Source organism: Melanaphis sacchari, unplaced genomic scaffold (assembly GCF_002803265.2).
Source record: "Melanaphis sacchari strain LSU unplaced genomic scaffold, SCAv2.0 Contig54_pilon_pilon, whole genome shotgun sequence".
Classification (NCBI taxonomy): Eukaryota; Metazoa; Arthropoda; class Insecta; order Hemiptera; family Aphididae; genus Melanaphis; species Melanaphis sacchari.
The window spans coordinates 880,831-896,300 of record NW_020271380.1 but is presented as its reverse complement, the minus strand read 5'-3'; the positions used below and the strand labels follow the sequence as shown (position 1 = coordinate 896,300).

The 15,470-nt window shown below is 25.0% G+C and overlaps 1 protein-coding gene across 2 annotated transcripts; it reads left to right on the top strand.

Annotated features, from left to right (window-relative positions):
• Positions 1 to 696: 696 nt before the first annotated feature.
• LOC112599745 (protein kinase shaggy) lies at positions 697 to 13,392 on the top strand. Of its 2 annotated transcripts, none has more exons than XM_025346796.1 (10): positions 697 to 1,569; positions 5,016 to 5,206; positions 5,674 to 5,757; positions 5,823 to 5,933; positions 6,006 to 6,243; positions 8,116 to 8,309; positions 9,276 to 9,477; positions 10,006 to 10,196; positions 11,330 to 11,377; positions 12,686 to 13,392. In XM_025346796.1, exons 1-8 carry the CDS (start codon positions 1,485 to 1,487, stop codon positions 10,191 to 10,193), a joined length of 1,293 nt encoding a protein of 430 aa, XP_025202581.1. In that variant the 5' UTR covers positions 697 to 1,484; the 3' UTR covers positions 10,194 to 10,196; positions 11,330 to 11,377; positions 12,686 to 13,392. The 2 variants fall into 2 exon arrangements, with proteins under 2 accessions (XP_025202581.1, XP_025202582.1); XM_025346797.1 differs by having other exon boundaries at positions 699 to 1,569; positions 9,291 to 9,477; positions 12,686 to 13,341.
• Positions 13,393 to 15,470: the final 2,078 nt, after the last annotated feature.

Sequence of the window (15,470 nt, the reverse complement as noted above, 5' to 3'; positions counted from 1 at the left end):
ATAAATAAGTCTCAAGTATAATAAATGATCGTGTTCAACGAGTGCGCTCGTTCACTATATAATATAATAACATATTATTAATATCACGTCGGCGGGCTTTAAAAAAAACCAAATTCGGCGGCAAGTGATTATTTTTCTACACTCTTTTCTATCCATGAATACGGTTTTAAGGTTACGTCAGTTCCAGTCATCTCTGACTGAGCCATTAAGGAATAGATTAAATCGAAAGACACGGATATCGTTATGACGTGCATTCGAGTTGACCCTGCGCACTCGATCCTTGAGTAGTCCGACCGCCGAGGTGACGATCGCTATGCCAGACAATTTTGTTTTAACGAAATAGTTTGTTTGACGGATGGAAAGGATAGATTTAATTATATCATATCGTCAACCACGGTCAAAAAGTCGGTATTCGGAAACGTCCGGACCAAACTATAGAAATAAAATTAAACGGTACGCCGTTCCACAGCGCAACGACGCCGATCCCAAAAAGATTAATGGTAAAATATGAAAATGCGGCAGATTAGGCCGCCACCGAAGTGCTCGCGCGCGGCAGTCGGCGGCCGCTACTACGCAATAGACTGACGTCACAGTCACGTTTTCGACATTGCGCGATGGCGTGCGCGGGCCGTAGCGGTGTGTCGGCTGTGGTTGCGGGTCGGGGGGTCCCCCTAACCGTTCCGATTGGGTCAATGTCTGCCGTCTGGTGCTGCGTCCGCCGACGTTTCCAAAATGGAGACACAGCCGTGTCGAACTCGTGATTAAAACACAATTTACGGATGACCCGAGGCGAAAGCTCGATTACTGCCGACGATACAAACAACTAACAAGTACACGACTAACGGCCAGAGCGTTCGTATCAGTCGCTTACATTTTTTACAGTAGACTCCCAGTCATCGGAAAAGTACGAACAACAATAATATTCTCGTCCGTTTCTCCCGCGGTCGAGGAGTTCGGTCGGTCCGTTAACGCCAAGCCGCGGTCTGCGTGTGCGCGCGCTCTCGCGTGTGTGTGTAGTGTGTACCGTGTTTGAGTGTGCGTGCGTACTGCGTACAGTCCGTCGTTTTCCAATGTGCTGTTTAGCCGCCGCCACCACTACCCTCAGGTAGTAGCGTAGTATGTGGGCCGCGAACCAGGCCAGATAGGCGTATCAGAAAAATTTCTTATTTTTCTTCTTTTTTTTTTTTATCAATAAAAAACATTGCGGAGCAATAAATCACGTTTCCTCTTCTCGACTCTCGTTCCGTTTTGTACGGCACACATTTTCCTTTAAGTGCCACCCGTGTGTGTTAACGCCGAAATCGCGAGTTCGCACGAATTATGTAAAACCGAAGACCATCTACCCGCTGCACACTTAGTCGACGACGCCGACGACTGCTGTATACTACGACAAAGACGACGACGACGACGACGACAACGATTGATAGAAGAGCTACTCCGAAGAGAGAACTCGACGACAATATTCACACCACCCTCCGGTGGACATGAGCGGAAGGCCCAGGACTACTTCCTTTGCTGAAGGAAATAAAACTTCTCCGAATCCTCCTCTGGGCGGAATTAAAGTCATAAGTATGTACTTACATACACACATTTGCACTATTAACATAACATTTTCGTGCGTACTCAAAATCACTTACCTAAAATAATCACAATACTTACAATGACAGTACATTCTTTTGAAAAGTCGACCCACACTATTTTTATTTTTTGTTCAAACATTTGGCCTACTGTTATACTCTGTCAAACAGTGAAGGGATAAAATTAATTTAATATGTTTATTTGACTGAAATATATTCTTGATCTACTATTAGGTCATTACGGCTTTTCATCCTTATCAAATAGGTAATTCTACTAAATTATCTATGATATACTACCTTCAAGGTAATTTGCTAAATTTACCTTGCATGTTTTATACATATATAATATATATATATATATACATTCCTTTGATTTGATTTCATTTTTTTAACTTAAGAGTATTTTGTTATGTTATTTGTAGATTAATTAATACACATTATTTATACATTAAATTCAAGATACTTGCATAATTTTAGGTTACTTAAATTACGTTTTAGTTACTATAGTTGGTAGTTATTGTGATTTAACAAAGTAGCTCATTAACTGTGTTTATGATAATACTTTCATACATTTTCATAGTCATAGCATTGATTTTAGAAAATACTATAATCTATTTTATAATCAGTGATCATAGTTATGATCCTTTATTGAATTATAGTATAAAATTATCCACCTAATGTATAATGTTTAAGTAATGTACTTAAAAAATACGTCATTTTTACAACTATGTTAGATAAAATATTAATTATTACCACAATAAAAAAAACAACTGTCTAGGTCTACTGTTATTTCATTAGTCATATTATGGTACTAGTATATAATATCTACCTAACCTACTTGTAATGTAATTTTAAATTCTGCATCATGTATTATCATAACCTTTTTATAAATGATTGATAAATTTATGAATATGTGAATTCTAAATTTAATGTGGTATTAAATATCTGTATTATCTAATTAAACTAAAATATTTTCTTTTGAAAATTAATTTTTGGTTATTAATTATAATGAAATTGCATTCAATTCATTATGCAATATTTGAAAGTTTATTTATGTGAAAAAATATGCTTATCAGTGCTTAATTATGCAAGTAAATTTAATTCTCATGCTGTGTAATATTTATTAGTTATTAAATAAGGATGTACATATGTATTTACATTTTTTATATAGGTATCTATATAAAAATTTTAAATGCCAAAAAATGTGGTACTTTTAATTCCCATAGAAAATCTAAAAATTGGTTAAATTATAATATGTTACTTATATGTATATTATATTTATGATCAAAATAAAACATTTGGAGGATATTTATATTAAGGTATGTACACACTGAAGCAGTGGTAATGGTGTTAGCCGGACAACAATTTACTGCTATGGTGAAAGACCAGAGAATTTTATCATCACTGTTGCAATGTGTATGTGCCTTATTTAAGTTCACAATTTTCTAATTAAGATTTTGGTATTTTTATTTTATTAGAATATATTTCTTTTAGCTTAATAAAAATATAGTTAATAATTTTTATACGTCTATGGATATGGATATTATCAATTATCTTGATGTATCACATCACATGCATATAAATTATGAATAAATGTAATAAAACTAGATACTTACTTAAAAAGTTAATAAGTTTAATTCATTCATTTTTAAAATAAATTTGGTTGGTATTAAATAGATGCAATTTATACTATAGGTAATTTATTATTAATAATGAAATAAAAAATATTTATTATTAACACATTTTAATAATTGAAAAAATTAGGGTGATTATCAATTTATATTTAAATATTAAAATGTTATATCTTACCTATGTATCTTAATGAAGTGATAGAACAAATTCAATTTATCAATTTTTATTTTTCATTTAAATAAATAACCTTTATTGAATCTAAAAATATATTGGTTAGTTGATTTCATTGTGCCAAGTTAATTTTGAAATGATAGACCTTTTTTTGAATTCAATGTCAATACATTGGCTTGACATGTTAGTAAACTAAGTAGTAATGGATTTACATCTTCCGTGTGAGGATCCCTCAATAAATGATGTGGTTCCTATTTGGAATCCAACTGTGGTAGCAAATTCTGAACGTCTAAGACTTCAAGGTATTAATTTTCTTGATATTATCTTTTAATTGATTATTTAAAATATATTCTCAACTAACATTAATTGAATAAGTATGTTTTACTTTTTATTTTTTAATTTAATTTAAACTTAATTAAACATTTTTTCATCTTTTCTTACCACGGTTGTCTATAATCTAAAAGTAGTCCTAATAATTATCTGTATAATTTAAAGAACAGTTAGAATCTATAATTCATGTTTGAATTAATGATTATTTGTATAAAATTTATCTTAATAATATATTTGATGTATTGTCTATATCTGTTCATTGTTATTTCTGTATTAAATATCATTAGTATGATATTATTGACTAAATAATATAATATTTTAAGTAATGATTGTTCACTAAAATAAATGATTAAAAGTATAAGTCCTTATTTCTAAGAATAATTATTCTATTTAGTATTTGTATATTTTCTCTTGTCATAGTTTATCTTAATAATTACATTATTTCTGTTGAACTTATTTAATTTTGAAAAAAAGGATAAAACATTTTTTAATTATGATAAGAACTTTATCAATGGCTTAATTTTGAAACAAAAAATTAATAAATAATTTATATAAAAAAATTTAGATAAATTTTACTATGAGTTATTCTTACAAATTATTGATTAACTAATAATAGCATCTACTATGATATTTAATAATGACTTATCATAGGTGATTTACAATATTAAAAAAAACTATAAGTATCTTAAAAATTGTATTACTTTTTTTTAGATTAGTTATTTTGTGGTATTTATTTTGCTGTTTTTATATATTTTACTCATCAATCATGATTATTATTTATTTTTACATTATTTTTAATTTTATAATTTTCTTATCCTTTGTAGTTTAATCATATCTACTCAATATTCTACTATTTAACTATGCATTTTTATAATTTTAGTAGTGAATTAATTGCTTATTTAAATATCAAATATTTATTGTTTCATGATTGATAAGCAACATGATAGTCGCTGTTTTAAATCATAATATAATATCTAATTTTAATTTTTAACACATTAATTCAATAATCTTGTTATTAGTTTAAATTATTTAGTACAATATTCCACAATTATTAGATATGTTTATTATTTAAGTGTTGATATTTTCAAGGTAATTTATTTTACTAGAAAACATTTTGCAGTTGAATATTAATTTTTGCCAATTAAATTTTAATGTGTAAATATTTATTTTACAATATTATCTATATATCTCAAATATATTGATGTTAAATAACTTTGTCCTAGTCTAATTTATTTAATAATTTAATTACACTTCTATATTTTGTGAAAATGTTAATTTAACTGTATGATGATTTATTTATTTAAGGTAAAGATGGCAGTAAAGTCACTACAGTGGTGGCAAATCCATGCCAAGGACCAGATCGACCCTTGGAGGTGTCGTATACAGACACAATGGTTATCGGCAATGGAAGTTTTGGTGTTGTATATCAAGCTAAATTATGTGATACAGGAGAAATGGTTGCTATTAAAAAAGTCCTTCAAGATAAAAGATTTAAAGTAAGTTCTAATATTTTATCATTTAATTTAATATTGAATGTATAATGTGAATATACTTTTGTTCATTTGCTTTTAAAATATTTGAATTTTGAAAACTTTTTGTAATGCCTTTAAATTTAGTGTTTTTACATTGATCGATTATTCAACATGACATGAGCACCTTAATTATAGACAAATTATTCAGATTAAAACAATTAAATTTTATTAATAACTTGTACTTAACTGAGTTTTGCTTAGTAACAGATTTTATTTAAGTTTGAGATGCTACATAAAAATTTAGAAAATATAAAAAATTAATAAAATTAAACATCATTCCTATTCATTTAAAGTAGGTATTAATTAGTATTACTTTTTCTTTTGTTTCTTACCTAATAATTTAAAAAGAAGTTAATATTAATTAATTTTTTATTTAAATCATTAATTATGAATATTTTTCATGTATTTATTAATTTTATGGGTTATTTTAGAATCGTGAATTACAAATAATGAAACGTCTAGACCATTGTAACATAGTGAAATTGAAATTCTTCTTTTATTCAAGTGGTGACAAGGTAATTTTAAAATGATTAAACTACTTATATTCTTTTTTTTTTTAATAAATTTATGATTATTTTAGAAGGATGAAGTTTATCTAAATTTAGTTTTGGAATACATACCAGATACTGTATATAAAGTTGCTCGTCATTATAGCAAATTAAGGCAAACAATTCCGATCAACTACATTAAGGTTTGCTTCTTATAAAATTATTAATGAAATTGAAATGTTATATTAAATATTATTAATGAATTTATTTTATAGTTGTACATGTACCAGTTATTCCGAAGTTTGGCTTATATTCACTCATTAGGCATATGTCATCGTGATATTAAGCCTCAAAATTTGTTATTAAATCCTGAAACAGGGGTATTGAAATTGTGCGATTTTGGCAGTGCTAAGACTCTTATCAAGGGTGAACCTAATGTATCCTACATATGTTCAAGATACTACCGAGCACCTGAACTGATATTCGGTGCTATAGATTACACTACAAAAATTGGTAATTTTTTTTTTTATTAATTTTAGGTGTTCAGAATTTTATAAAAAATAGGTAGCCAATATTAATCAGTACATTTATAAATTATTGTTGATAAGATTATTTATTAATTCATAATAATTTATCATTTTTAAATTTAGAATATTTCTCACACACACACTTAACATTCATTTTATATTGTTTTATTTATTTATTTATTTATTTATTATAATTAATGGTAATTATTGTGTATTTCCTTCATGCTCTTATTTTATTTGATAATCTAAAATTAATATTTGCGACTGGTGCTTAAAAATTCAATTATTCACTACAATTTCCTGACTTAATAAAATATATTTAAAGATTTTTGTATAATTTTAGTATTATATGAATTTTACAGAGCCTATATATATATAATATATGAGTGTATTCAATAAATATCCAGACTAAAGTTATTAAAAAAAAAAAATTTTGATGTTATTGGAAATGTTATTATACCAAAATAAACAAAATAAATGTCCATTATTTCATTATATAATAATAATTATTATCTCCAATCAGTCATTGACAATTTAAATTTGGTTGTCTAAAATCTCGATTTCACGTAGAGCAACATGTATTAAATTTTGTTTAAAAATGTTATGGACATTTTTGAATTGTTTAAATTGGCTTTTGGAGATATATCGCTGATCTGTTATATAATTTTTGACTGATTTAAATGTTTTAAAGAAAGTTGCTTATCTATTGAAGATTACCATCATCCTGAGCGTCCACCAACATTTAAAAAAAAAAATTATATCTTTACTCTTGTTCGAAATAAAACTAAATAAAACCATTAATTAACTGTTAGATAAATAGCCAATGAAAGTTAATTTATCAATTGGTATATGTCATTCAATTTTATCTGATGAATTGGGTATGAAAAGAGTGCCTACAAAACTATTGCTTAACTAATGAACAAATAGAGAAACACTGCATTAAAATATATTTGGAACTAAAAAATTGGGTTTCTAATGACCCAAGTTATTATAAAACAATTATTACGAGTAGTGAAACTTATGTTCTTGGTTTTGATCGAAACTTGGAACCAAAGATTTATCATTTACAATGGAAAACAAAAAATTTGCCTCGTCCAAAAAAATGTCATCAAGTCTGGTCAAGCATCAAAAAAAGCTCTTTTATTGATTTTTTTTGTTTAGTTCGTTATGAATTAGTGTCTACAGATCGGACAGTAAATCAAGTGTTCTATAAACATGTATTAGAAAGATTAAGAGAGAAAGTATACCATAAAAAGCTAGAAATCAAACTCGTGGTCTTTGCTCTACTATAAAGCACCAATGCATTCTAAAAATATACTAATGGTACCTGCTCTACCATATCCACTAGACTTAGCTTCATGTGATTTTTTTTTTTTTGTTTCCAAGACTTAAAATTAACTTCAAAAGTTAGAGATTCAAAGACTAATGAAACTATAGATAACATGACAAAAGAGCTAAAAGCTATAACTATGAAGGAAATTCAAAGGTATTTTAATAAGTTCAAGACTGTGAGAGTATTTTATTGAAGCTAAAGGGCACTATTTTTTAGGTTATCCATTTAAAATTTAAATAGTATGTTTGAAACAATTTTTAATACGTTTTGTCTGGGTTTTTATTGTACACACTTCATATTATCAACTCTCAAAAGTTAAAATACATATTTGAAAATATCTTTGTAATATTATTATATTTGTATTTCTGTGTTTAAAATAAACAATTATTTTTTTTAATATGTTTATTAGTATATTTATCTATATATATATATTATAGGTACTAAATAATTAATATCAAACAAATTTTCAATTAAAATGATAATTTATAAATTATTTAATTTTTTGATGAAATATTGATTTCTTAGATGTATGGAGTGCTGGATGTGTATTAGCAGAACTTATGTTAGGTCAGCCAATCTTTCCAGGGGACTCTGGTGTTGATCAATTAGTTGAAATTATAAAAGTCCTTGGCACACCAACAAGAGAACAGATCAGAGAAATGAATCCCAACTATACAGAATTCAAATTCCCACAGATCAAATCTCATCCTTGGTCAAAGGTTAGTTATTGTTTGAATTACATTTATATTGAATTTAACAAATATGTACGAGGTTAAAGAAATAATATTCTTACAGAGTTTGCTCATAAGTTTTTTCAAAATATTTTATTTCTATGAATTTTGCTACAAACATTACGTAGAATTTAAATAAATTTAATCTTGTTTTAAGTAAAATTAATTTGATCTAGAAGCTACAGATTAATATAGTAAGTATTAAAGTTAGTATAATAATTGTAACATTTGTTTAATAATTACATGTAACTAACTTATAAAGATTGTCTATTTTTACATTAAATTGTATGAGCAAATTCAATTACAGGGCTTCAATTTCTTTGTCTATCAAATAATAAATCTAATTTTCATTTTCATTTTTTTTTTTTTTTTAAGTTTATTTTTCTACTAATATTATTTTAGTAAGACATGTTAGAGAAGAAAAATCTTTACTTTTATTTTTAACGTACATATTGTACCTTGCAGTTTATGCTGCAACGCATGTCGTTCCCAAAAAACAGCAATGTTCATCAAAAGATTAGAGTAAGTCGAAAAATGACTGTGAGATAGTTTGAATATCTAACCAGTTTTTCTTGTTCAATTATTATAACCTTTTTGACATACTCTTTATATTAAAAGAGTCTTAACAACTTGCCTACAAAGGTTACATGACTGATTATTTAGTGTATAATTATAAGTTTTTTTTTTAAGATAATTTCAGTTTTATATAATAATAATTTATTAATTATTATTTTTTGATAAGTTTAAAACAAATTATGTATTTGCTCGTAAAAATGGTATTCGATTGTGGTTATTACTGCTATATTTGAAAGTTACTGTAGAATTTAAAGAAAATTAGAGCTCTAACATGTCTTTTGAATTGTTATATTTATTTAATTTATGCCGTTTTCTTTTAATATTTTAACTATAATGAAGTGTGTGTTTGAAGCGTATATTCTATGTGTTAACCTAAAGGCGTCATTTATAAAGGTTTTCCGTATGCGGACACCAGCAGAAGCTGTAGAATTGGTGTCGGTGTTACTTGAATACACTCCATCACTTAGGGTGTCTCCATTACAAGCGTGTGCTCATGCATTTTTCGATGAGTTAAGAGATCCACTCCATAGATTACCAAATGGACGATCATTACCTCCACTTTTCAATTTTACGCAATTAGGTAAGTATTTAACTATTATCTCATAAAATCAAAAATAATATTAAATTTCCTTTACATGTATTATTTCTATATTACTAATGTACCATTTAAAACAAATTTACATATACTACAGAACCATTTTTATGTTAGCTGTAATATTAGAATGAATGGACCTATAATTAAACTCAAATGAATATATATTATTTGTGTTGATATAATGGTTCTTTATATTTTTAAGAAAGTTATTGAGTAAGTATGTAAAATATTACAACTTAAAGATGCTCATGTATCTTAAAGATTAAAATATTGTAAAGGATCAGCATAAAAAAACAAAATAGATATGTTTTTATCTTTAAGTTTGATAATTGAACAATTCATCCTAATATTAAAGCTTATCATACAAAATTGGTTATTCATATTTTTTGTATGTATATTTGTTAAATAGAGGTTTTCTACTTGATGTATCTATAGCACTCTTTTAATAACGTTTTTGTATTATTGTTTTAAATTTAATTTAAAGGTTAAACTAAACTATTTAATTTTTTTCAGAATTGAGTGCAGCTGGGTCTCTGAAATCTGCTTTGATACCTAAGCATTTAAAAGATTCTGTGGGAAGTGGAAATGAAGCATCTGCTGCTAGTGGTGGTCCATCTACTCCAGAGAATATTAATCCAGATAGTCCAAATCACCCATCATCGTCAACTACTTCCAGGCAACCTTCAAATGAAATAGCTTAAAAGGTAAAAGCAAATTATGTTTATATTATGTAGATTTAAGATAAGTTTTTATTAATTTATATTAAAAGAGTTGTTAAAAATCTAATTTTTAAACTAAATGATTAGTATTGAAGTGCGCTATTTTGAAATCCTTTTAGTCTTAAATAGTGAGTTATTTAAATTTATATTCAATTAAAATTTCATTAAAATTATACTAGTTATTTATACCCATATTTAGTTTTTTTAATACTTAATTTTTTTATTTTTATTTAATCTTTTGATTATTGTTATTAAATATGTATATTGATTGTATGGTTGTAATATCGAGTCAAACATAATAATAAAAGTAATTTGACGTTATTTAATGAAATATTGGTAATATAATTATTTTAATCTTCTTGTCGATGAAATGTATTACTTATTATTAATTAATATAGCTATAAATAATATTAATTTAGTATAAATGTATAATATTGTTTACCTAAGTATTTTTTTCATGGATTAAAGTCAATTAGCTTGTATTGAAAATAAAATATGTCTAACTAAATAGATTAGCATTTTAAAATAAAAAAAATTTTAATTGTCCTGACTGGAAATTCTGATCTATATTATTATTTATTATCTTAATAATTTAAATATATTATTCCATTATTTTTTTATTTTCTAATGTCAATAATTAGAATCAATTTTAATTAAAACTAGTCTAATTAATCCTATTGTCCAATAAATAGATAAAACTGGGAGCATTTTCAACTAACTGATAGGTATATTATTAATGAATATTATCTCTAATTTTAAATAGATTATTTTGAATTTTAATCTATTAAGAATGATAAACAATAGATTTTTTTTTAGTGTAGAATTGGTAAATGAATTTATCATGTATTGTGACTAAAAAATAATTAAAAATAATCGGGCTTAATGTTCTTGAAATACCTATTAATAATGTATCATATATTACCTGCACTAAGTATTTTATTTTTTTTTTGACATTTTTAATCAAATGTACAAAATGACGATTACACCTTATATTAAATGCATTTGCTAATTTATTATCTTTAACCTATTGCAACTAAATTCCTAAAACAAAGGGCCTTGGCCTTTAATTCCTTAGTATGTTAATTATAAATATTGTTCTTTTTTTTTGTTATTTACAGTGCGACCAAAAAATGCCTTGGCAATCAAACCACTCACAAACATTTAAGGTAATATATATGTACACAGAAAAAAACTTACTACAAATTCATCATATCTGTATTATTTTATGTATTAAGTTTTTAAAAAAAAAGTACAGTCTAAGGTTGTCAACTTTGTTATAGGTAAATTTGTTGATACCTAAACTCAACTTATGAAATGAATGAATTCGCAATTTTAAAACGTTTTTAAGCTCATTTTCAATAATACTAACAACCATATTTTTTCTTTTTGTTGTTACAAACTTTAAACAAAATTATTGGAACTAATAATCAGTCTTATTTTAATCAAATATTATTATGTTGTTGTTTTTTCTTTTTTTTTTTTTTTTTTATAGTAAGATATTTGTTTTTTTTTTCCCAGAGGATCTCGTCAAACGTGTAGCCTTTTAAAAATTAAATTCAAATTTTGATTTAGTTCCCAATTACTTGCCTTTTGTGTTATTTTTTAAGTCCAAAGATAATTTTATAAACAATTACATGTGTATTAATATATATACTATAGTAAACTTGTGTAAATATAGTGCAAATTCTTACGGTTTTGTAGTGTATTTTTTATGTGCATAATTGATATCCATATTATAAAGGGGTAGGTCTAATGCTTTTTCAATCATATTAATACAAATCTAGAGTAATTGTTAATTTCATAAACTACAGACAATTTGTATATCATACAAAATGTGCAGCGATTTTAACATTTTTATTGCATTGAAAATTTTATTTTTTGCATACCTAACGTTCCTGTTTTCTTTTTTTTTTTGTAGACAACTTAAATTTAGTATATGTTATAATGACTTCCAAAATTTTTATGAAAAAAAAAAAAACCATTAATATTATTATTTATTCAGATAATCAATATTAATAGTATATTATTATATCATTATAATGTGTACCTCAAAAAATCTATAAAAATAAAATTACTCCAAACAAAATTGTATCTATTTAATATTGAGGTAACAATAATTTAAATTCAATGATTATATATCAAAAGAATACATTAATTAACAAAAAACAAATACATATTGTAATAATCTGTCCTTTTATATCTTCTTTTTATTTTAATAAAATATTTACTAATGGGTTTAATGTATATTATTTGTGAAAAAAATTTGTTTTATTATTCATAATAGTTGCGATCTATTAATAATAAATTGAAAAAAATATATTTGTCAAGAATAAAAACTTCATTCCAATGTATAAATGTTTTAATTTTATTTATTATATATTATATTTATAATATATATAGACATTTTTTTATTTGACGTGTTTATTTTTAGTTAATCCAAACTGATTTTTTTTTTTTTTTTTGTCATACTCAAGGGTTCCTCTATTTTTTCAAGACTATACGAGTATTGGAAAGAAAACAAGCTTTTAAACTAAAATAGATTTTCAATTTTAGTCATTAATTTGAAATTGTTAATTAATAAAAATCAAATGTAATGACTATTCAAAATTATGTACAAATTAGTTACTATCACATGCAATTTATGTTATTGGCACGTATTCCCAATTAATATAATTAATTGCATGTAAAATATAGAAGCCTGTATTTCATTTTAACATCAATTAGTATATATTTCTTTATATAGTGATCCAAAATTGTTTGGCAAAAAGTTCAAAAATATTGCTCTTTTGGCGTGATATGTTATTATAACATAATTTATTTATATGTATAGTATGATAATAATAAACCCATTGTGTTTATCGCCAACGACCATACTTGTTCACACACGAATATTATTATATAACCAAGTATATAAATGTTTTTTTTTATGCTTTAACAAAAAAATTTAAAAATAATAATAATTTAAATATTATATATTTAATAATACTGATGCAGCTGTTGCATAGATACAATATTAGAGCTCAATGTTGTTATAATAGAGAACAATTATTTTATTAGAAGCTCTGTAATACTGTAATAACTGTGTAAAAGTGTAAAGTGTTTAACAATAATATTGTATATTCATAATATATATATATATATATATATATATATATGTAAAACTTGCATAGTATGACTATAGTTTTGTGGCTAGTTAAACATATACCGTAATTATGTTCTTTTTTCTTTTTTTATTATTTAATTATACAAATTGTACAACATACAGACTATTAATACTAATTTTAATTTCAATTGGTTGTTATATATATATATATTTATGTATATAGATATACTCATATATAAATATATATGTATATCGTATATGTAGTGGTTTTTTTTTTTTTTTTTTTTGATATTTTATGAAATCTATTCTAATTTGTATACAATTAAAATTATGTTCTTGTCTCTCTACATTTTTTTTTCTGTGGTATGTATTAATGTTTAATTTATATTTTATACTATACTTACATGGACTATCTATATCCTAAATAAATTATTGATTTTGCAGTTTTTGTTGTATAATATGTATAATATATTTACATAAGTACTAGAAATTTAATAATTTAGATCATGAAAAATTTTAACATTTGTATAATCATCCAAATAACTATGTAGGTATCAAAAGCAGCAATGCCATTTATTTAGTAGGTATTAATATTAAAATTTACCAATGTAAAACTGAATATTTTAGTTATGAAAATATGAAATGTTTTGTTAGCTTATAACTTTGAAATTTATAAAAAGAAATTTAATTATATTTGTATATATACATATGAAAATCAATGTACTTCACTGTGCATTACACTTATGTATATATAGAAAAAATAAATAATATGCAAATAAGTATAATACATCCCCTACATAATTTAGTATTGTTTTTATTATTGATGGCGTTACAGAAAGTCGAAATTAAAGCATTAATGCTACAGTCTTCTGTCATAATATGTTCAACCATAGATTTTTAAATAATATCAGTGCATTAGTTTTTATTTAATGGTTCAGTCAAGAAAACGACCTCTCACAAAAATACCTGTGTGAATGTCATCTAAATTTCAAAAAATGATTTCTCAAATGTACTCATGATGACGTACTACAAGTTCAAATTTGTGAAACTTTCAATACTTCTAAAAAAAAAAAATTTAAAAAGATTTATTAAGGTAAGATTATTATTTAAGGCATCTATAGACTTTTATTTATGTTTAAATTATGATCATTTTAAAATTGACAGTTTTATAATAATCACGATTTGCTTCTTTTTTTAGAGAATAAAATATTATTAATTTGCTACATTTTATATTGGTATCTCAAATAGTATTCCGTAAAAAAAAAATTTTTGAATGGGATCTATCATAAAGAGTTCTCTTTTTAAATAAGAGACCATGTTTTGTGCCTTGTGTTCAATTTTTGGAAGATGATTTTTCTATTTCTTCTTTGATAATATATTATATTTATATCATAATTTAAGATACAATGTTAACATTATTCCTGTCACTTCAAAGGTGTTATAAATAAGTTTTGTAATAAAAAAAAAAAAAAATGTTGAAACCTTACAATGACCACATATACTTGACCTACTGATCTTTGGCATGTTTTTTTTTTGGTAGTTATCTATCTATGTACCGCTTTACTCTGAATGTATAAACATAAATAATCAACTTACTGTTATTTTTTTAGCCAGAAAACACATTATTTCGAAAAGAATTACCCAAGTTGTCATAATTTAATTTATTTCTTTAAATTTGAAGTACAATATTTTGTTGTAAAAATATTAAAGCACGATTAATAATCAGCATTTTAGGTCAAAATAAAGTAAGTAAATATTAAATTGACGAAGAAGTACGTACTTTCCGTAGTCCAAAAACAACACAAACATTTATGAATAATTATTTTATTGGGTTACATTTTATTTTACTCAGTTTAATTGTCTGATAATTTATTAAAGATTGTGTTTTGATTAATTTTCAATGTGTTATATGTTAACGATAATGTGAACTATGAATAAAACAACTATTTCTAACAATTTTTATAAATTTTTTCATATACGACTGATTATTTACGAATTTCGTCTTTTTTTTTGAGAAATATGTTTTACTGAGAATCATATGAATCTTAGAGTAATATGATTATACTTAGTTCAACATGAGTGATGTACCCTACTGTTAAACTGTTTCTTAGATTTATCGTCAAATAAAAACAAAATAACAATTTAAATAAACACAG

Excerpts from the sequence above, each read along its gene's own strand:
- LOC112599745 (XM_025346796.1), top strand. The coding sequence starts at position 1,485 with ATGAGCGGAAGGCCCAGGACTACTTCCTTTGCTGAAGGAAATAAAACT. Across the intron at positions 1,570-5,015 it reads GGGCGGAATTAAAGTCATAA|GTAAAGATGGCAGTAAAGTC; the intron begins GTATGTACTTAC and ends TATTTATTTAAG. Across the intron at positions 5,758-5,822 it reads TTTATTCAAGTGGTGACAAG|AAGGATGAAGTTTATCTAAA; the intron begins GTAATTTTAAAA and ends TGATTATTTTAG.